Source organism: Rattus norvegicus, chromosome 6 (genome assembly GCF_021556685.1).
Source record: "Rattus norvegicus strain SHRSP/BbbUtx chromosome 6, alternate assembly SHRSP_T2T, whole genome shotgun sequence".
Lineage (NCBI taxonomy): Eukaryota > Metazoa > Chordata > Mammalia > Rodentia > Muridae > Rattus > Rattus norvegicus.
The window spans coordinates 102489487-102512636 of NC_141539.1; the positions used below are offsets into that span (position 1 = coordinate 102489487).

The 23150-nt window shown below is 39.8% G+C and overlaps 1 protein-coding gene across 3 annotated transcripts in view; it reads left to right on the forward strand.

Annotated features, from left to right (window-relative positions):
* Fut8 (fucosyltransferase 8) overlaps positions 1 to 23150 on the forward strand; it is a 246864-nt gene that overhangs the window by 215908 nt on the left and 7806 nt on the right. For all 3 annotated transcript variants that reach the window (NM_001002289.2, XM_087554154.1, NM_001412189.1), the window contains 2 exon segments: positions 422 to 598; positions 18810 to 18960. In NM_001002289.2, coding sequence (NP_001002289.2) covers positions 422 to 598; positions 18810 to 18960 — 328 coding nt within the window.

The following is a 23150-nucleotide window of genomic DNA, read 5'->3' on the forward strand; positions in this document are numbered from 1 at the left end:
ATAATAATAATAATAATAATAATAATAATAATAACAACAACAACAACAACAACAGACATCAGAATGTTAAGCTGTGAATCTGGTTATGATTTTAGTCTCAAAAACCTTAAAACTTAAATCTGTTTTTTAATGGAGGATTGGTGAGTATTTTGCTTCCAGGCTCCCATATATTCTTGATATGCCCTTTGCTTTTTCTGTGAGAAGGTATTTCTCAAAGACCTTTACTTGCCTTTCATATTGCCCTGTTCTATTCAACGTGTAAACCATATTAAAATATTTGTGAAATGTTTCAAAATGATTTTATATTTCCTAATGGTGAGAATAAATGAAAAATCGGTTTGCTATGCTCCTAATGCCACCGTGACTAAAGATACTAATTGAGTACCAGTACAGTTTCAGCATGCTCTCCCTCTCTCCCCAGAGTCCATGTCAGACGCACAGACAAAGTGGGAACAGAGGCAGCCTTCCATCCCATCGAAGAGTACATGGTACATGTTGAAGAACATTTTCAGCTTCTCGCACGCAGAATGCAAGTGGATAAAAAAAGAGTATATCTGGCTACCGATGACCCTGCTTTGTTAAAGGAGGCAAAGACAAAGTAAGTTAGACCAACTTGTAGCTCGGTAGTGGATAATTTCTTTTAGTTGAAAAGAATCCTTAATCTAGGAACTTGTGATTCTTCTTGTTGCTAAGTAATGGGTTCCAAAATTCAAAGGTTATACACTTGTACACGCCTTAATCTAGTCAAGCCATATCTTGTTTGTCATACCTGAGGTACTGTAATAAGAAATCTAAAGAAAAGTAGACTACCAATTTGTGTAGCATCACCACAATCATCATCAAACACATTACCATACTTCTTGATACCAAAATCTGTTTTAACCCACTGGAGTTGCCATGAACAAAATTTTATAGATTGGGGCTTAAATGGCAGTTTATGTCTCACAGTTCTGAAGACTGGGGCATTCCAGGTCAAAGCGCTAGTGAGGCCCGTTTCACTCCGAAGCTTTAGCTTCCTCTTAGCACAGAGGCAGTAACCATGCCTCCATGGTACACTCTGTTGGAAAGGAATTCCCATTCTAGGGATGGAAGAGACAGAGAGCGTATGGTGTGAACAGTACTACTGTAGGGTTAGCGGAATATGAAGAAGCACATAGACAAAGCCTTGATCCAAACTGTAAATGTCTTCTCAGATGATCTGGGTCAATAAAATAAGAAAAAGATGTAGTAAGTGTATATGAAAGTAGAGGAGGGGAGAAGAATACAGTCTTAGCTTTGCTCAGACCCCTCCCAGAAATCACCCCTAAGCTTTGAGTAGGCTATGTCTGTCCTCTGCTTGTTCTTGAGATGTGGTTGAATACTTGTGCGCCCGTCTCCTTCAGTACATTGTGTATGCTTTTGATGCAGTGCCTAGCTCTGGTGTAGGCCCAGTAGATACTGGATTGCTTATCTAAATACCATCCATTTGAAAACCTTTGGTCAATAGTTAATCGCTTAAACTATTTTCCTGTTTTATATTACTGCTTGCTCTCTCTTTTCTGTTAGTTGTAGGTGGGAAAGAAAACATTTAGAATAAGGCCTGAAATGCCACTGTTTCCTCAAGTGTTTGAGTACATGTAGCCAAGAGCTCATCAGCCAAGTGCAAGACTCAGTTAACATAAGAGCCACTCACTAAGCGATGCCTGAGTGAAACCTCTAAAGCGTTCAGTTGTCGGTTCAGATAGACAGCGCTCATTCACTCTAAAACACTAGTCATGATTTCTAAATTGGTTAAAGAGAGGATATTAATTTTCTCTACTCTTTGACTTATCATTGAATGTATCACAACCCTTTTCTCCCCTTGATTGGCAGAGTAGTTTGTGTCCCTTAAAAGAAACAAAAGTTTATAAATATGAGAGAAAGAAATGTACTGCCCACAATCCCATTACCCAGTGACAGCCGTTGCTTAAATGATGACATTTTCCTCTCAGAAATTTGTATAGTTACATTTTTGGTTCTGGTTTTTGAGATGGAGTCTCATGTGGCCGAGGCTGACCTCAAGCTCACCGTGTAAGTAAGGATGATTTTGGACTTCTGATTCTTCTGCTTCTATCCCCCAACCCCATACCCAGTACTAGATTAAAAGCCCAGGCCACCACACCCAGTTTCTGTGCTGCATGCCGGGCACGCACCCTACAAACTGATGGCCTCCTAGCCCTAATCACGTTTTTTAAAAAAATAGTTAAAAATTGGTGTGATTTGAACTTTTTTTCAATTAATATAATATTTACTCTATCTTGTTAGGTCACGTAAGTCTATTTACTTATTTATTTCTAACAACTCAGTGTTTGGATGCAGTGTGATACTTTAAACTATATACATTATAGAAAAAGTCAAACTAATCAACACCTATCACTTCACCAACATCTTCTGTGTGTGGTAGGGGTTGGGGGTGGCACCTTGGTGGGCATCTAAAGTGCTTCCATAACCTGGCTCCTGAAATGACGATGAGAAAGTAGAGAGGTTTCTTTGACACTGATTTCAGTTACTTTATATGGCCTCTAATAGGATTGCTGGATTTTATGGTAATTCTGTTTTTAGTTTTGAGTGAGTTCCATCCTTTAAGGTAACAGTTGTTTATGCTGTCCCCACAGTGAATCAAGGATTCCTTTCTACCACAGCTCGAGTGACACTTACTACCCTGTACAGCCATTCCGAAGGGTGTGAGATGATAACTCATTATGGTTTTAATTTGCATTTTCCTGGTGCTCAGAAATGATGAACACTTTTCATATCCTTTTCCACATATTGTTATTTCATCTTCTATGTATTTACTGACATTTCTTTTTTAATAGTTTGTTTATCTGTTTTTTTTTTACACTCCAGAATTTATTCCTCTCCCTGTCCACCCTCCGACTGTTCCATATCCCATACCTCCTCCCCCGCCACCCCTGTCTCCATGAGGATGTCCCCACCATACCTCTCTAAACTTCCTGGGACCTCCAGTCTCTTGAGGGTCAGGTGCATCTTCTCTGACTGAACCCAGACCCGGGAGTCCTCCGCTGTGTGTGTGTTGGGGGCCTGATCTCAGCTGCTGTGTGCTGCCTGGTTGGTGATCCAGTGTCTGAGAGATCTCAGGGGTCCAGGTTAATTGAGACTGCGGGTCCTCCTACAGGGTTGCCTTCTCCTCAACTTCCTCCAGCTTTTCCCTAATTCAACCAGAGAGGTCAGCAGCTTCTGTCCATTGGTTGAGTGCACACATCTGCATCTGACTCTTTCAGCTGCTTGTTGGGTCTTTCAGAGGGCAGTCATGATAGGTCCCTTTTTGTGAGCACCCCATAGCCTCAGTAATGGCATCAGGTCTTGGGGCCTCCCCTTGAGCTGGATCCCACTTTGGGCCTGTCTCTGGACCTTCATTTCCATCTCTGCATTTCTTCCAGACAGAAAGAATTCTGGGTCAGAGTTTTGACTGTGGGATAGCAACCCCATCTCTCATTTGATGCCCTGTCTTTCTGCTGGAGGTGGGCTCAACAAGTTCCCTCTCCCCACTGTAGGGCATTTCATCTAAGGTTCTCTCCCAGCCCCTGTCCCCTTTTACTCCCAGGTCCCTCCTTCCCTCCCTCTTGTGGTTGCTTTCTTCTCCCTCCCAAAGGGGACTGAGATGTCCTCACTTGGGTCCTTCAACTTGTTGATATTTTTGAGTTCTGTGGACTGTATTGGGTATTCTGTACTTTTTTGGGGGGGGGCTAATATCCACTTGTTAGTGAGAACATACTGTGCATGTCCTTTTGGGTCTGTGTTACATCACTCAGGATGACATTTTCTAGTTCCATCCATTTGCTTGCAAAACTCTGGATGTCCTCATTCTTAATAGCTGAGTAGTTTTCCATTGTGTAAATGAACCACATTTTCTGTATTCATTTTTACGTCATGGGACATCTAGGATGTTTCCAGCTTCTGGCTATCACAAATAAAGCAACTATGAACATAGAGGAACCCATGCCCCTGTGGCATGGTGGAGCATCTTTTGGGTATGTTTCCAAGAGTGGTATTTCTTTAGGTACATCTATTTCCAATTTTCTGAGGAACCTCCAAATTGATTTCCAGAGTAGTTGTAGCAGTGTGCAATCCCACCAGCAATGGCGGAGTGTTCCTCTTTCTCCACATCCTTGCCAACATGTGATGTCACCTAAGGTTTTGATCTTAGCCTTTCTGACTGGTGTGAGGTGGAATCTCAGGGGCGTTTTGATTTGCATTTCCCTGATCACTAAGGACTTTGAACATTTCTTTAGGTGCTTCTCAGCCATTCAAGATTCCTATGTTGTGAATTCTCCGTTTAGATCTATACCCCATTTTTTAATTGGGTTGTTTGGTTTTTTGGATCATTAGCCTCTTGAATTCTTTATGTATTTTGGATATTATTCCTCTATCAGATGTGAGGTTAGTGAAGATTTTTTTCCCCAATCTATAGGTTGCCGATTTGTCTTGTTGACCATATCCTTTGCCTTACAGAGGCTTTCCAGTTTGATGAGGTCCCATTTATCAATTCTTGATCTTAGAGTATGAGACATTGCAGTTCTGTTTAGGAAATTTCTGCCTGTGCCAATGAGTTCCAAGACTCTTTCCCACTGTCTCTTCTATTAGATTGAGTGCATCTGGTTTTACGTTAAGGTCCTTGATCCACTTGGACTTGAGCTTTGTGCATGGTGACAAATATGGGTCTATTTTCATTTTTCTACATACAGACATCCAGTTAGATCAGCACCGTTTATTGAAGATGCTTTCTTTTTTCCATCGTATATTTTTGGCTTCTTTGTCAAAGAGCAAGTGTCCATAGGTATGTGGTTTATTTCTGGGTATTCAATTCTATTCCATTGATGTCTGTCTCTGTACCAACACCATGCAGTTTTTTTCACTATTGCTCTGTAGTAGAGCTTGAGGTCAGGGATGCTGACTCCCCCAGCCATTCTTTTATTGTCAATAATTGTTTTCGCTATTCTGGGTTTTTTGCCTTTCCAGATGACTTTGAGAATTGCTCTTCCCATGTCTTTGAAAATTGTGTTGGAATTTTGATGGGGATTACATTGAATCTGTAGATTGCCTTTGGTAGGATGGCCATTTTTACTATATTTTTTTTTTTATTAACTTGAGTATTTCTTATATACATTTCGAGTGTTATTCCCTTTCCCGGTTTCCGGGCAAACATCCCCCTCCCCCCTCCCCTTCCTTATGGGTGTTCCCCTCCCAACCCTCCCCCCATTGCCGCCCTCCCCCCATAGGCTAGTTCACTGTGGGTTCAGTCTTAGCAGGACCCAGGGCTTCCCCTTCCACTGGTGCTCTTACTAGGATATTCATTGCTACCTATGGGGTCAGAGTCCAGGGTCAGTCCATGTATAGTCTTTAGGTAGTGGCTTAGTCCCTGGAAGCTCTGGTTGCTTGGCATTGTTGTACTTTTGGGGTCTCGAGCCCCTTCAAGCTCTTCCAGTTCTTTCTCTGATTCCTTCAATAGGGGACCTATTCTCAGTTCAGTGGTTTGCTGCTGGCATTCGCCTCTATATTTGCTGTATTCTGGCTGTGTCTCTCAGGAGCGATCTACATCCGGCTCCTGTCAGTCTGCACTTCTTTGCTTCATCCATCTTGTCTAATTGGGTGGCTGTATATGTATGGGCCACATGTGGGGCAGGCTCTGAATGGGTGTTCCTTCAGTCTCTGTTTTAATCTTTGCCTCTCCCTTCCCTGCCAAGGGTATTCTTTTTCCTCATTTAAAGAAGGAGTGAAGCATTCACATTTTGATCATCCGTCTTGAGTTTCGTTTGTTCTAGGGATCTAGGGTAATTCAAGCATTTGGGCTAATAGCCACTTATCAATGAGTGCATACCATGTATGTCTTTCTGTGATTGGCTTAGCTCACTCAGGATGATATTTTCCAGTTCCAACCATTTGCCTACGAATTTCATAAACTCGTTGTTTTTGATAGCTGAGTAATATTCCATTGTGTAGATGTACCACATTTTCTGTATCCATTCCTCTGTTGAAGGGCATCTGGGTTCTTTCCAGCTTCTGGCTATTATAAATAAGGCTGCGATGAACATAGTGGAGCACGTGTCTCTTTTATATGTTGAGGCATCTTTTGGGTATATGCCCAAGAGAGGTATAGCTGGATCATCAGGCAGTTCAATGTCCAATTTTCTGAGGAACCTCCAGACTGATTTCCAGAATGGTTTTACCAGTCTGCAATCCCACCAACAATGGAGGAGTGTTCCTCTTTCTCCACATCCTCGCGAGCATCTGCTGTCACCTGAGTTTTTGATCTTAGCCACTCACACTGGTGTGAGGTGAAATCTCAGGGTTGTTTTGATTTGCATTTCCCTTATGACTAAAGATGTTGAACATTTCTTTAGGTGTTTCTCAGCCATTCGGCATTCCTCAGCTGTGAATTCTTTGTTTAGCTCTGAACCCCATTTTTTAATAGGGTTATTTGTTTCCCTGCGGTCTAACTTCTTGAGTTCTTTGTATATTTTGGAAATAAGGCCTCTATCTGTTGTAGGATTGGTAAAGATCTTTTCCCAATCTGTTGGTTGCCGTTTTGTCCTAACCACAGTGTCCTTTGCCTTACAGAAGCTTTGCAGTTTTATGAGATCCCATTTGTCGATTCTTGATCTTAGAGCATAAGCCATTGGTGTTTTGTTCAGGAAATTTTTTCCAGTGCCCATGTGTTCCAGATGCTTCCCTAGTTTTTCTTCTATTAGTTTGAGTGTGTCTGGTTTGATGTGGAGGTCCTTGATCCACTTGGACTTAAGCTTTGTACAGGGTGATAAGGATGGATCGATCTGCATTCTTCTACATGTTGCCCTCCAGTTGAACCAGCACCATTTGCTGAAAATACTATCTTTTTTCCATTGGATGGTTTTGGCTCCTTTGTCAAAAATCAAGTGACCATAGGTGTGTGGGTTCATTTCTGGGTCTTCAATTCTATTCCATTGGTCTATCTGTCTGTCTCTGTACCAATACCATGCAGTTTTTATCACTATTGCTCTGTAATACTGCTTGAGTTCAGGGATAGTGATTCCCCCTGAAGTCCTTTTATTGTTGAGGATAGCTTTAGCTATCCTGGGTTTTTTGTTATTCCAGATGAATTTGCAAATTGTTCTGTCTAACTCTTTGAGGAATTGGATTGGTATTTTGATGGGGATTGCATTGAATCTGTAGATTGCTTTTGGTAAGATGGCCATTTTTACCATATTAATCCTGCCAATCCATGAGCATGGGAGATCTTTCCATCTTCTGAGGTCTTCTTCAATTTCTTTCCTCAGTGTCTTGAAGTTCTTATTGTACAGATCTTTTACTTGCTTGGTTAAAGTCACACCGAGGTACTTTATATTATTTGGGTCTATTATGAAGGGTGTCGTTTCCCTAATTTCTTTCTCGGCTTGTTTCTCTTTTGTATAGAGGAAGGCAACTGATTTATTTGAGTTAATTTTATACCCAGCCACTTTGCTGAAGTTGTTTATCAGCTTTAGTAGTTCTCTGGTGGAACTTTTGGGATCACTTAAATATACTATCATGTCATCTGCAAATAGTGATATTTTGACCTCTTCTTTTCCGATCTGTATCCCTTTGATCTCCTTTTGTTGTCTGATTGCTCTGGCTAGAACTTCAAGAACTATATTGAATAAGTAGGGAGAGAGTGGGCAGCCTTGTCTAGTCCCTGATTTTAGTGGGATTGCTTCAAGTTTCTCTCCATTTAGTTTAATGTTAGCAACTGGTTTGCTGTATATGGCTTTTACTATGTTTAGGTATGGGCCTTGAATTCCTATTCTTTCCAGGACTTTTATCATGAAGGGGTGTTGAATTTTGTCAAATGCTTTCTCAGCATCTAATGAAATGATCATGTGGTTCTGTTCTTTCAGTTTGTTTATATAATGGATCACGTTGATGGTTTTCCGTATATTAAACCATCCCTGCATGCCTGGGATGAAGCCTACTTGATCATGGTGGATGATTGTTTTGATGTGCTCTTGAATTCGGTTTGCCAGAATTTTATTGAGTATTTTTGCGTCGATATTCATAAGGGAAATTGGTCTGAAGTTCTCTTTCTTTGTTGTGTCTTTGTGTGGTTTAGGTATAAGAGTAATTGTGGCTTCATAGAAGGAATTCGGTAGGGCTCCATCTGTTTCAATTTTGTGGAATAGTTTGGATAATATTGGTATGAGGTCTTCTATGAAGGTTTGATAGAATTCTGCACTAAACCCGTCTGGACCTGGGCTCTTTTTGGTTGGGAGACCTTTAATGACTGCTTCTATTTCCTTAGGAGTTATGGGGTTGTTTAACTGGTTTATCTGTTCCTGATTTAACTTCGATACCTGGTATCTGTCTAGGAAATTGTCCATTTCCTGAAGATTTTCAAATTTTGTTGAATATAGGTTTTTATAGTAAGATCTGATGATTTTTTGAATTTCCTCCGAATCTGTAGTTATGTCTCCCTTTTCATTTCTGATTTTGTTAATTTGGACACACTCTCTGTGTCCTCTCGTTAGTCTGGCTAAGGGTTTATCTATCTTGTTGATTTTCTCAAAGAACCAACTTTTGGTTCTGTTGATTCTTTCTATGGTCCTTTTTGTTTCTACTTGGTTGATTTCAGCTCTGAGTTTGATTATTTCCTGCCTTCTACTCCTCCTGGGTGTATTTGCTTCTTTTTGTTCTAGAGCTTTTAGGTGTGCTGTCAAGCTGCTGACATATGCTCTTTCCTGTTTCTTTCTGCAGGCACTCAGCGCTATGCGTTTTCCTCTTAGCACAGCTTTCATTGTGTCCCATAAGTTTGAGTATGTTGTATCTTCATTTTCATTAAATTCTAAAAAGTTTTTAATTTCTTTCTTTATTTCTTCCTTGACCAGGTTATCATTGAGTAGAGCATTGTTCAATTTCCACGTATATGTGGGCATTCTTCCCTTATTGTTATTGAAGACCAGTTTTAGGCCGTGGTGGTCCGATAGCACGCATGGGATTATTTCTATCTTTCTGTACCTGTTGAGGCCCGTTTTTTGACCAATTATATGGTCAATTTTGGAGAAAGTACCATGAGGAGCTGAGAAGAAGGTATATCCTTTTGCTTTAGGATAGAATGTTCTATAAATATCCGTTAAGTCCATTTGGCTCATGACTTCTCTTAGTCTGTCTACATCACTGTTTAATTTCTGTTTCCATGATCTGTCCATTGATGAGAGTGGGGTGTTGAAATCTCCCACTATTATTGTGTGAGGTGCAATGTGTGTTTTGAGCTTTAGTAAGGTTTCTTTTACATATGTAGGTGCCCTTGTATTTGGGGCATAGATATTTAGGATTGAGAGTTCATCTTGGTTGATTTTTCCTTTGATGAATATGAAGTGTCCTTCCTTATCTTTTTTGATGACTTTTAGTTGGAAATTGATTTTATTTGATATTAGAATGGCTACTCCAGCTTGCTTCTTCTGACCATTTGCTTGGAAAGTTGTTTTCCAGCCTTTCACTCTGAGGTAGTGTCTGTCTTTGTCTCTGAGGTGTGTTTCCTGTAGGCAGCAGAATGCAGGGTCCTCGTTGCGTATCCAGTTTGTTAATCTATGTCTTTTTATTGGGGAGTTGAGGCCATTGATATTGAGAGATATTAAGGAATAGTGATTATTGCTTCCCGTTATATTCATATTTGATGTGAGGTTATGTTTGTGTGCTTTCATTCTCTTTGTTTTGTTGCCAAGACGATTAGTTTCTTGCTTCTTCTAGGGTATAGCTTGCCTCCTTATGTTGGGCTTTACCATTTATTATCCTTTGTAGTGCTGGATTTGTAGAAAGATATTGTGTAAATTTGGTTTTGTCATGGAATATCTTGGTTTCTCCATCAATGTTAATTGAGAGTTTTGCTGGATACAGTAATCTGGGCTGGCATTTGTGTTCTCTTAGGGTCTGTATAACATCAGTCCAGGATCTTCTGGCCTTCATAGTTTCTGGCGAGAAGTCTGGTGTGATTCTGATAGGTCTCCCTTTATATGTTACTTGACCTTTTTCCCTTACTGCTTTTAATATTCTTTCTTTATTTTGTGCGTTTGGTGTTTTGACAATTATGTGACGGGAGGTGTTTCTTTTCTGGTCCAATCTATTTGGAGTTCTGTAGGCTTCCTGTATGTCTATGGGTATCTCTTTTTTTAGGTTAGGGAAGTTTTCTTCTATGATTTTGTTGAAGATATTTACTGGTCCTTTGAGCTGGGAGTCTTCACTCTCTTCTATACCTATTATCCTTAGGTTTGATCTTCTCATTGAGTCCTGGATTTCCTGTATGTTTTGGACCAGTAGCTTTTTCCGCTTTACATTATCTTTGACAGTTGAGTCAATGATTTCTATGGAATCTTCTGCTCCTGAGATTCTCTCTTCCATCTCTTGTATTCTGTTGGTGAAGCTTGTATCTACAGCTCCTTGTCTCTTCTTTTGGTTTTCTATATCCAGGGTTGTTTCCATGTGTTCTTTCTTGATTGCTTCTATTTCCATTTTTAATTCCTTCAACTGTTTGATTGTGTTTTCCTGGAATTCTTTCAGGGATTTTTGCGATTCCTCTCTGTAGGCTTTTACTTGTTTATTAATGTTTTCCTGTGCTTCCCTAAGTGTGTTCAGGTCTTTCCTGAAGTCCTCCAGCATCATGATCAAATATGATTTTGAAACTAGTTCTTGCTTTTCTGGTGTGTTTGGATATTCCATGTTTGTTTTGGTGGGAGAATTGGGCTCCGATGATGGCATGTAGTCTTGGTTTCTGTTGCTTGGGTTCCTGCGCTTGCCTCTCGCCATCAGATTATCTCTAGTGTTACTTTGTTCTGCTATTTCTGACAGTGGCTAGACTGTCCTATAAGCCTGTGTGTCAGGAGTGCTGTAGACCTGTTTTCCTCTCTTTCAGTCAGTTATGGGGACAGAGTGTTCTGCTTTCGGGCGTGTAGTTTTTCCTCTCTACAGGTCTTCAGCTGTTCCTGTGGGCCTGTGTCTTGAGTTCACCAGGCAGCTTTCTTGCAGCAGAAAATTTGGTCTTACCTGTGGTCCCGAGGCTCAGGTTTGCTCGTGGGGTGCTGTCCAGGGGCTCTCTGCAGCGGCAGCAACCAGGAAGACCTGTGCCGCCCCTTCCGGGAGCTTCAGTGCACCAGGGTTCCAGATGGTCTTTGGCTTTTTCCTCTGGCGTCCGAGATGTGTGTGCAGGGAGCAGTCTCTTCTGGTTTCCCAGGCCTGTCTGCCTCTCTGAAGGTTTAGCTCTCCCTCCCACGGGATTTGGGTGCAGAGAACTGTTTATCTGGTCTGTTTCCTTCAGGGTCCGGCGGTGTCTGTGGCAGGGGTCCTGCCGCTCCTGGGCCCTCCCCCACGGGAGCCCAGAGGCCTTATACAGTTTCCTCTTGGGCCAGGGATGTGGGCAGGGGTGAGCAGTGTTGGTGGTCTCTTCCGCTCTGCAGCCTCAGGAGTGCCCACCTGACCAGGCGGTTGGGTCTCTCTCTCACCGGGTCTGGGAGCAGAGAGCTGCTGCGGGCCGGGATCCGCGGGTGTGGGACTTCCCCCATTTTTACTATATTAATTCTGCCAATCCGTGAGCATGGGAGATCTCTCCATTTTCTGAGATCTTCGATTTCTTTCTTGAGAGACTTGAAGTCTTATACTGATCTTTCACTTGTTTAGAGTTATCTCAAGATATTTTATATTATCTGTGGCTATTGTAAAGGGAGTGTTTTCCCTAATTTTTTTCTCAGCCTGTTGATCACTTGTATAAATGAAGGCTACTGATTTATTTGAGGTAATTTTATATCTGGCCACTTTGCTAAAGTTGTTTATCAGCTGGAGAAGTTCTCTGGTAGAATTTTTGGGGTCACTTATGGATACTATCATGCTATCTGCAAATAGTGATACCTTTATTTTTTCTTTGCCAGTTTTAGAAATTAATCCTTATCAGACACGTGAGGTGTGCACATTTCCCTCTGCAGTGCATTTGCTTTGCGGGAACATTTTAGTTTGAAGAGGTCCTACTTGCTGCTTTTTCGTTTGTTGTCTGTGGTTTTAGAGTCTTGTCTACAATATTGTTGCCTAAACCAGTTTCACAGAGCTTTCTCCCAGTGTCATTGAAATAGTTTGTAGTCTCCAGACTATACTGAAATCTTTTGTCCATTTTGAGTTTGTTTTTTGTTTTCAACTTGGTGTAAGACAGGGGTCTATTTTCATTTTTTCATCTGTGGATATCTAGTGTTCCTAATACTATATCTCTTAGACTGATTGTCCTTTTTCTATCTGATGTTCTTGAAAAAACCATAGATACTTAGGTTCATTTTGGAGCTTTCCATTTCTCTGATCATTGTATCTGTTTTTATGCTAAAGCTGCATTATTTTGATTACAGCAGCTGTGTAATGCACAGCTTTGAAATCAGGGGGTGTGAGACTTCCAGGTTGGTGAATTTCGCTCAAGATTGCTTTTAGAGATTCAGATCTTTTCTGGTTCTATATAGCTTGTAGGTAGGCTGCCTCTCTACTGTGGAAAATGAAATTGGAGTTTTGATAGGAATTGCATTAAATCTGAGCTGGTCACTTTGAGTAAAGAAACTTTTAACAGTTTATTGATATTTGTACTTCTTTAAGTCTTCAGTTTTGTTCATCAGTACTTCACACTTTTTAACATGCAGATCTTCCACCTACTGTCTAAATTTATACTCAAGTATTTTATTTGGTTCTATTACAGATGGGATTGGCTTCTTAATTTCATTTTGGGTTAGTTCGCTAGCATATAAAAATAGTACTGGTTTGGGGATTCTTGGTATGTTTATTTTGTAACCTATAACTATACTGGACTTATCAATCAGTTTTAAGACTTTTAATGGACTCTAGGGTTTTCTAATTATAAGACCATACCATCGACAAGCAGATATTTCACATATTCCTTTCTTGCTTGAATACCTTTTGTCCAGGATGCCAGTGGTAACCCAGGCTGGCCTGGAATTTGTAATCCTCCTGCCTTAGCCTAGTTTTTTCCTCTTAGAGGAAAATTTGCCAACCTTCCACTCTTTAGTCTGATGTCATTTGTGGACTTGTCATGTATGGCCTGTATTATGCTGATGTATATTCTTATACTTTTTGAAAGCTTTACCATGAACAGGTGTTGAATCTTGTCAAATAGTTTGTCTCTATCAATTAAGATAATCATGCAGGATTTCTATTGCTGTTCTTTCTTCTGTTACGGCAACGGGTCATGTTTCTGACTGCTGTGTGATGGGCCACCTCCTATCCTTAGAACAGACTTCATTTGATCATACTTCTTAAATGTGCTGTGGAATTAAATTTGCTAGTATTTTATAGAAGTTCTTCTACCTTTGTTCATAGGGAATATTGCTGTATACATTTCTTATAATGGTTTTAGTGACTTTGCTATTAAGATATTGGTGACCTCATTGAATATTTAGAAAAATACCTGCTATGGCACTCAAAAGTAAAGCATATTCCAGGCCATACTGTGCTATGTAAACAGTTCCCTGTCTCAAAACAAATAAAATATTTGGAAAGTCGGTATTCTCTTTTTAAATATTTGGTAGAACCTAGCAGTGGCAGTTTGATAGCAGGCCTTTTACTACTAATTCAATGTCCTTACTTGGTATTGTTCTGTTTAGATTATCTGTATTTATTTATTTAGTCTTGATGAGTTAATTTTTTTTAATCATCCATATCCTGTAGATTACCCAATTTGTTTATAGTAGTCTCGTGGTTGGTTGTTTTGTTTTGTATTTCCATGCTATTAGTATTAATGGTGTCAGATAATTATTATTAGTCTTCTGGTTGTTGTTGGTGGTGGTGGTAGTAGTAGTGGTAGTCATGGTAATCGTGGTGGTAGAGGTAGTGGTAGTAGTGGTAGTAGTGATAGTAGTGGTGGTAGTGGTAGTACTAGTGGTAGTAGTGGTGGTAGTGGTAATAGTGATAGTAGTGGTGGTAGTGGCAATAGTGATAGTAGTGGTGGTAGTGGTAGTACTAGTGATAGTGGTGGTAGTGGTAGTACTAGTGGTAGTAGTGGTGGTAGTGGTAGTAGTGGTGGTACTAGTGGTAGTACTAGTGGTAGTAGTGGTGGTAGTGGTAGTACTAGTGGTAGTAGTGGTGGTAGTAGTGGTGGTAGTGGTAGTACTAGTGGTAGTGGTGGTAGTGGTAGTACTAGTGGTAGTAGTGGTGGTAGTGGTAGTACTAGTGGTAGTGGTAGTGGTGGTAGTGGTAGTACTGGTGGTAGTGGTAGTGGTAGTACTAGTGGTAGTGGTAGTGGTGGTAGTGGTAGTACTAGTGGTAGTGGTAGTGGTAGTACTAGTGGTAGTGGTAGTGGTGGTAGTGGTAGTACTAGTGGTAGTAGTATACTACCACAGCTTCCATGTAGAGTCAGAGGACAGCTCCTAACTTCCACATTTACTTGGCTCCATGAGATCTAACTTAGGTCTTCAGGTTTGTGTGTCAAGCTCCTTTATTCACTGAGAAGTCTCACTGGGCAGGTCTACGTTTTCTCTTCCTTCCTGAATTTATTTGAATTTTCTTTTATTTCTTCATAAGTCAAAAACTCAAACTTTAATATCTATGATCTTTTAAATAATTTTTGAAACCTATATTTTGTTATATGTCTTAGTTGTTTTCCTTCTTTTTAGTTTATGTTGGATCTTACTCTATATTTCTTGAGCTACAATGTGAGTTTGTCTGTTTGAGAGCTTTTCTCTCTGTTGGTGTGGTTTACTGCTGTGAACCTTCCTCTCGGGACTGCTTTGGCTAACTCTGGTCATTTTGCCCTACTGTGTTCCCATGTTTGCTTTAAGGTATTTTGACTTCTTCTTTTACCCATTGTTTCAAGAGTACTTTGTTTAATTTGTACGCATCTGTGAGTTTCCCAAGACTTCTGAAACTCATATCAATTAAATACCATTGTGTGCAAAAGAAAACTACTTGTTTTATACCTAACATATGCTTTATTCAGAAGAATGTTTCATATGCATTTGAGAACATTTATTCTGTCGCTTTTGAACAAAGGACACTATAAATATGTCAGGTCAGTTTGGACGAAGTCCATGTTTTGCTTTTAAGGTGTGTGTGTGTGTGTGTGTGTGTGTGTGTGTGTGTGTGTACACAACGTATGTGTGGGTTCCCACAGAATCCAGAAGACTGTGTTAGATTCCTTGTAGCTGGAGTTCCAGGCTGTTGTGAGTCACCCAGTGTGGGTGTAAGAACTGTACTCGGGTCCTATAAAGGATCAGCAAGTGCTTTTAACAGCACAGTCCTCTTTCCAGTCTTCCACTTTTCTTCTTTTGTTAATTGATTTTTCTGTCTAGAACTTTCCAGTATTGAATGAAGGGTATAAAGTTTCCAGAAATTATTGTATTGTGACTGTCTCTGCCTCTGATCTTTGACACTCTGTGTACCTCATTGATTTAACTTTTATAATTAATAATAATAATTACTTATTGGGTTTCATTGAGACTTGGCTGTGTAGCCCAGACTAGCCTTGAGTTCACATTGTAGGTACATGCCTGATTTATAATGTTGTAACCTCTTGAGCATGGACATCATTTTACGTTGAACTCTTGAGTCTTGGCTGCGAGAAGTAGAGGTGCCGCTTTGCTGAGGTCTCCTTTGCTTAGATCCCTTTTTCCATACTTTTATTCAGTGTCCAACGGTGGTATGTAAACACCACATTTAATGGCCGTACCCACTGTCTGAATCCGCTGTTGATGACTTGAGCAAGCCTTTTCCTAATACCGGATTGTTAGGTTATTTTCAGTGTTTTACTATTATAAATAATGATACAAAGTATGTCTAAAATGCCTCCATTATTTCCTCAAGCTGGGTTTCCAGACTTTGAACTATTTACATAAAAGGACATAAACATTTTACAGCCCTGACCCAGTCCCACATGGCATGTTTATGCTGAGCAGCCATTACAGTACAGTAGCAATATCTCCTTTACTGTGGAAATGGTGAAACCTGAATGTCTCTTCCTCAGCTCCTCGACCCCTCCCCATGGCACTCTAGGCAGCAGCTTTGTCTGTGTTCTACTGTAAAATCAGTGGTAACACTTTATGCATATTTTTCCTCTTTGGAAATTCATTTTAGTTTCCTACATCATTGCTAATATATTAATCAGGAATTTAACTGCCATCTCTCTTCGTTCTTTTACTTAAACATTTCCCATCCTGAGTTACCTCTCTTTAGACCTCTTATGATGGGGTTTTGCTATGTAAGCAAATTATAAAATCTTTACTATTCTTCTTTACAAGCAACCAAAAGCATTCATTTATTCTGCAACAGGTATATCATGTCCAAGGTGATATTATAAGATTGTTTTACTTTAAGAGGGGTTAGGTGAAAAATTAAATGTAAATGATTCACGGGCTTCACACATTAGGAAGAGAAGCCTGTTTCTGGATAGTAGATCTGAAGAGGGTGTCGAGATGAGCATTACCTGTGTAGCTCTCTGTGCAGGTGTGCAGTCAGTCCTCTGTCATTCATACAGCATCATACTTCATGCTTCATGGAGATGGAGTTCACCCATGACATCTCTCCTAAGTAATTTACATTAGAGAATTTAAAATCATGGAATGACTGGCAGCCAAAGAGCTAAGAACTACCAAATATGTCCATAAGCTGTTGTTTTTTGAGGCAGGGAAGATTTAGGGGTAAGGATGAAAATGGAAACTAAAGCTTCCAAATGCTTAGATGTTGGAGTACTGGAGAGGCTGAGGCAGGGCGATCATAATTTAAGGTCAGTGTAAACTACGTAGTGAGTTCACACCAAACCTGGATAATATCATGAGACAATTCAAATAAATCCCAGATAATATGGTTACATATTTAGTTTTTCATTATTAAGCATTCTAAATCAAAGATAGACTCATTCAGGCATGTATGTAATTCTAGCATTGTGTGGACAGCCAAGTCCTATCGCGTGAGCCTAACCCTGGGGAGTACTGTTTAGAGCCAAAATATAAACTGATTCTTAATGTTTTCAGAGTTTGTAAGCAAGAAGCAGTATTATCTCAGGATAATACTCCTTTATCCTTTCACTGTGTTCCCGATTCCCTTGTAGGTATTGAGAGTGCTCAAGCATTCACCCTGCAGATGAATGCTTATGGTTAATAGAGCTTAGATTCCAGGTAGGGGTGATGGAAGCAGGAGAGGGATGCAAGCAGTAAACACACCTCATAACAAGGTGAACCATGGCCAAAAACAGTGCAGGCAGAAAGACTAGGAATTTCAAATTCAAACTTCAAATCCTCACTGAGAAGGTGATTCTGAGTATAGATTTAGAGAACTGTAAAGATTAAAATTAGGTATAGATGCTCATCATAGCTAATATTTGTTCAACATTTCCTATATGTAAGGTATATGTAAGCACTCTGTTAATTCTTAATGAAATTATATAAAGGACGTGTGAATGTTACTCCCTTTTTAGTAAGGTGCCCAATTTTAGTCTAAAGATTTACACACCAAGACAGTGATTTCTAATTCAGAGCAGAATCATTTCATCAGCTGTAGACTTTTCCAAGACAACCAGTTTTGATATTTTAAGAACATATCTTAGATAAGACTACTGACATATTACTTGGCAGAAATCCATCCACAAGGAGCTTGCATTCATAAATCCAATGGAATGGGTTTTCTCTTACTGTATGGCTAAGAATAATAGATGGATCCTCAAAGGGGATGGAAATTGAAGACTGTTGGTTGTCACAAAGATTTTAACTATTCATTTTTAAATTTATTTGCATTATTTGTAAAATTAATGAAGACATTTATGTTTACTCAAATCTGATCTGTCACAATTATAAACTAAAACTTTAAATGAAAGTCTGTTGTGATGTATTTCTAAAACAGCTCCATTTAAATATTGAAAAAGCTCAGAAAAACTCTTAGAAGGGTACTCATTACAAAGAGACTTAAAAAAATAAAAATTAAAAAAAAAGAATAAGAAACCTTCATATTCTGACATGAATTACTAAAGCTCATAGTGGTGTATGTGTGTGTTTAAGATAATAAGGCAGAATCTGTCTTTTGAAACATGGTTCCACTCTGTAGCCAGGGGAGCCTTGAACTCAGTCCTCCTGTCTCAGCCAGCTGGATATTTGTTACAGGAATATACCACCACACCTGGCTTCAGTAACATTTAATATGCAGGATATTCTGAATTAGTTTCTTTTCCATTGTTCACTTGAAAGTTGCTTCAGCTCTCTATTAAATATTATCAGGTTCTCAGTGTTAAAGAGGGAGCTTTTGATTAAAGAAGTGGTCTTCTCATATGCAGACGCCCACAGTGAAACAGTGGGCGGAGCTTAGGGACTCTTGGGGAGAATAGGGAGGACTGCAGGCCCTAGAAGGGATAGGAACTCTATGGAAAACCAATGGAGTCAACTAACCTGGACCCTTGGGACTGTCAGAGACTGAACCACCAACCAAAGAACATATACAAATTGGACCTAGACCTCTCCATACATATGTAGCAGATGTGCAGCTTGGTCTTCATGTGGGTCCTGGACAACTGGAACAGGGGCTATCCCAAAAACTGTTGCCTATACATGGGACATGTTCTTCTAGCTGGGCTGCCTTGTCTGGCCTGAGTGGGAGAGGAAGCACCTAATCTTGCAGAAATTGAAGTGCCAGGGTGGAGGGATACCCAGGGGGGCCCTCACCCATTCAGAGAGAAGGGGGAGAGGCACAGGCTTGTGACGGTAACCAGGAGGGGGCAGTGAACAAGATATAAAGTGAATAAATAAATTTAAAAGACGTGGTCAATAAAACACTGTTGGTTTAGTCATCAAATCTCTTTCTTTTTTCAGGTACTCCAATTATGAATTTATTAGTGATAACTCTATTTCTTGGTCAGCTGGACTACACAATCGGTACACAGAAAATTCACTTCGGGGCGTGATCCTGGATATACACTTTCTCTCTCAGGCTGACTTCCTAGTGTGTACTTTTTCATCCCAGGTAAGTAGTAGCATGCTTTAATGGCTGGTAGTCACTGTTGAATAAAGGAGGAAAATTACTTGTGTGTCTGTGTTTTTAGTGTTAATATGACTCCCTTTATGCTTAGTAGTGATATATTTTGTGAAATAGTGAAGAGATCCCATAGAGAAGTTTGAGTACATTGAATATTAGTTATTTGCAGCAATGACTAAATGTATCTCCACTGTTGCCAGTTGGTGACGTTCTTTAAAGTACATGGCTGTTAATAGCATCTAACAGAAACAGCCGGTAATTGAGTTTCCTTTCTACATTTCCAATTCTGCAAACGGCTAATATGTAAGCAGATCCATCCATTTCAGCTCATCGCTGATACTGTGAGACTTAAGTTCCCAGCCGTCCTGCCTCACTTGCTGGCTTTATAGTAAAGGCAGTAAATGCAAGTCTTTTACAAGTCCTTCTACATTTTTGTGAAGTAAAAAGGTGTATACTAAGTTTAAATAATTCAAGTTTAAAAATGGAAATACTACTCAAGGAGCTATTGTTTTGAGTTTGACTGTTGCATATGGGCTACGGGTTTGGTGTGTGTGTGCTTATTTGGTACCTAGTCAGTCTTCCTGCCCTGTAAAGTATGGTGCTGCAGTATCTATTGGGAACTCTATTGTTTCCCCACTTGTCCTCTCATCACTGGCTAGCTTATCTAGCCAGCCATTGAGAGACTGTGCTCAAAGTAATTTTGTGTGCTAAGAGGACTTAAAGGAGTTTGAAGATAAGGATTTGGCTCTTTTCAGAATCAAAATACAACTAGAGGACAATTACCAAAAATTACAAATAGGTGTAAAGTAAGTGTGTTTAAATGCTGAGAGCATTACATAGAAAAGAAAACAGTTTGCATGGGAGTACATTTCAGAAAGAATAAAGAAATGGACCTTATTTTTTACAGTATGGCCATCTCTTACCACAATAAGATTTTCAGAAGGTGTTTATCCATACAAAGACTGTAGTTTTCCTCATCGTGAAATAAGAATATGACTTACTATATAAAAACAGCTACACAAAACAGGAGTCACAAAGAAGGTATTCTACTCTCCACATAAAATCTCCTTAGCTTTCAAATTGCCATGAAGGCATCTAATGGTGATATTTCACTTAAAGAGGGTCCCGTCTTCAAAAAGTACAGTTTCCTTTCTCATTGCAGGAGGTCAGATGTGTATCTACTTGATCCCACTCCTATATTTGAGAACCTAGGCTACCTGATAATACAGACTAAGCAGGTTATACTAGGAACACACACACACACACACACACACACACACACACGCATGTGATAAAAATAAAAAAGAGGCTGTAAGTTTGAAATAGAGCAAGGAGAAGGGCATGTGGGAGAACTAGGAAGACGAAAGGGAATAAAGAAATGATGTAATTATATTATAATCTCAAAATTTAAGGGAAAGAAATTTAGAAGAATAATTTTCAGACCAGTAAGACAGCTCATTAGGTAAATGTACCTGCCACCAAACCTGATTACTTGAGTCCAAAGTTCAGCCTGGAAACATGCATGCATGCATCATTCGTATATAATACAATTATTTTTTTAAAAGTCACTTTTCCTGTGTCACTGCCTGCCCTGTTGACCTAGATTTTAAACCTGTATAAAGTCTGCTCCTCTAGTCAGGGTTTAAATCTAGGCACTGCTGGCAGATAATATTTTGTTGTAAGAAAGTGTACTATGTCTTTAGGTATTAGCAACATTCTTAGTCAGGAGTACCCTCAACACAAGTTGTAAAAACCAAAACCGTCCCTGGGCATTCCCAAACGCCCCTAGCAAAACTGCCTCAGTTGAGAAGCATTGTTTTATAAGTTCTAAAATTAAATAAAAATACAGGTGTCTCTTTTATAGGGATGTGTCCAGTGTGTTTGTTTTCTTCTAGCTCTTCTTAAGAATCCTTTTATGCTACTCTGGGATGGGAAATAACCATTTTTTCTTTTTCATTTTAAATATGTGTTTCATAATCTTTGAACAGCCAAGATTTTCTAAAGAAGGCCTGGTCCAGAGGACAAATGATCCTAGATTCAAGGTTCTGGATGGCAGAGATGGGGTAGTTAGCCATCTCTTGAATAATCAATCTCCTGTGTTGAGAGGGAGGGCAGCCAGCTATAGCATAGGCTGTGATTCCCTACCAGATAAATATACATCCCGCTACTTTCTCAGCTTGTGTGAGTAATGCTAGTTTATTTGTACAAGTGTTGGGCTTTTGAGATAAACAAAAATAAGGGTCTAAGATGGCTTAGCAGTTAAGAGCATTTGCTGCGTTTGCAGAGGACCCAAAGTTTGTTCCCAGCATTCATGTGGTGGTCCATAACCTTTTGTGGCTCTAGCTCCAGGGAACCAACACCCTCTCCTGACAGACACCAGGCACCCACATGGTGCACATACATACATGCAAACAAAACAGTCATAAGCCTCAAATAAAATAATAAATATTTCTAATTTTAAAATTACTATATTTTCCAATGAGAAATTTATACTCTTTAAAATAAAAAGAATTGGTCTTGTAACTCTAGTTTTGACCTAGAAATCAGTACCACCATCACTTCATGATAATAGAATCTTGCCGAGGGTAGATGGGGTAGTTAGGAGGGTAGATGGAAAATAGCACAGTGCTTTGCTTTTGTTTTGTGCGTAATTATCAATCAGTGAAGTGAATTCAGACCTTGGATCCAGAGAAGCAAAGAGTTGAGTTGTGAGGGACTTTTTTTTTAATCTCCAAATCATTCCTAAAAACTTTTGATAAAATTCACCCAAAGTAAATGTGTCTGTTTGCTTTCAAGACAAGGTTTCTCTGTGTAGCCCTGGTTGTCCTGAAACTCTTTGTAGACCAGGCTGGCCTTCGATTTAGAGGTCTGCCTGCTTCTGCCTCTCAAGTGCTGAGATTAAAGATACGTGCCACTATCTCCTGTCTCACACAAAGTGAGTTTTGGCCATTTATACCAAAGAAAATCTCAAACAATGTTTCATAACCCAATGTAGACTTAAATAACTTATTTTATATTAGAGTTCAGAATAGAAGTTTTTATAAAGGTAACTTTTTTTTTTCCTGATGTAACTGTTGTCTCTGAGGCTTACTGACTCTTGTGTGCTAACCTAGGCCTAGTCCTGGAAGCTTCTAGCCTCTATACAATATTTCCTAGGCCTAGAATGTTTTCAGGCTCTGAGACTTGTTGCCGAATAAGCTCATCTCTTCCTAGTTCTTTCTGAGCTCTGGCTGGCTGATTCAACTCATTTCAGACTCAAACGTCTCTCCAAGCTGATTGATTCAGTCTTCTCTATCAGCCTCTCCTGAATTTCTCTTCTTGGCCTCATACTAACTTTAGCAATATATTCAAATCTTCTAGCTCCTACTCATTCTCTGGCTTGTTCTGTCTTACCCTGCATCTAGCTTGTTCTCTCACTGCAATTGTCTCTATAGCTGTCCTGGTAAAACTGCCTCCTCTCCTCTCCTCTCCTCTCCTCTCCTCTCCTCTCCTCTCCTCTCCTCTCCTCTCCTCTCCTCTCCTCTCCTCTCCTCTCTTCTCCCTCTCCCTCTCCCTCTCCCTCTCCCTCTCTCCTTCCCTCCCTCCCCTCTGTTCTTGTGAGAGTTGAGCATATCCAATTTTGTCAAACCTTTCTGATTTGTCACCTTGTCTGCCATTCAATTAGACATCACTTTCAAACCTGTTGCCTAGTGCAGAGTTTTTGTGAGAACTGAATACTTGCTTCCTGTGGAACAACAGTAGTACTCAGCAATAGTAATGTATTAAGCACATTAGCTGCAAATAGTTATCTGAACATCATTGCCTATTCTAGAGAATTTTCAGTGTTGGTTTTAACAGCTATTTTTCACATGGCTACATTTCAAACTATATAACCTCAAATTTTAAAAGGAACATGAAGCATGTGATTCAAGACATCCATTACCTCTGCTTGTGGTCCTGAGACGTGCTTAGGGCCCACACAGTCACTGTGGGGACAGGCACAACAGTTCTTCACTATGAAAAATTGTTGGAAACGAGTATATTAATACCAGTGAGCCCTATGGATTCCATTTTATTTAGCTTATTGAAAGAGAATATTGCCTTATAACGCGATTGTCTAAGTTAAATTTTCTGTTGCTGTGAATAAACACCATGGCCAAAAACAACTTGGGGAAGAAAAGATTTTTGCCACTTCCAAG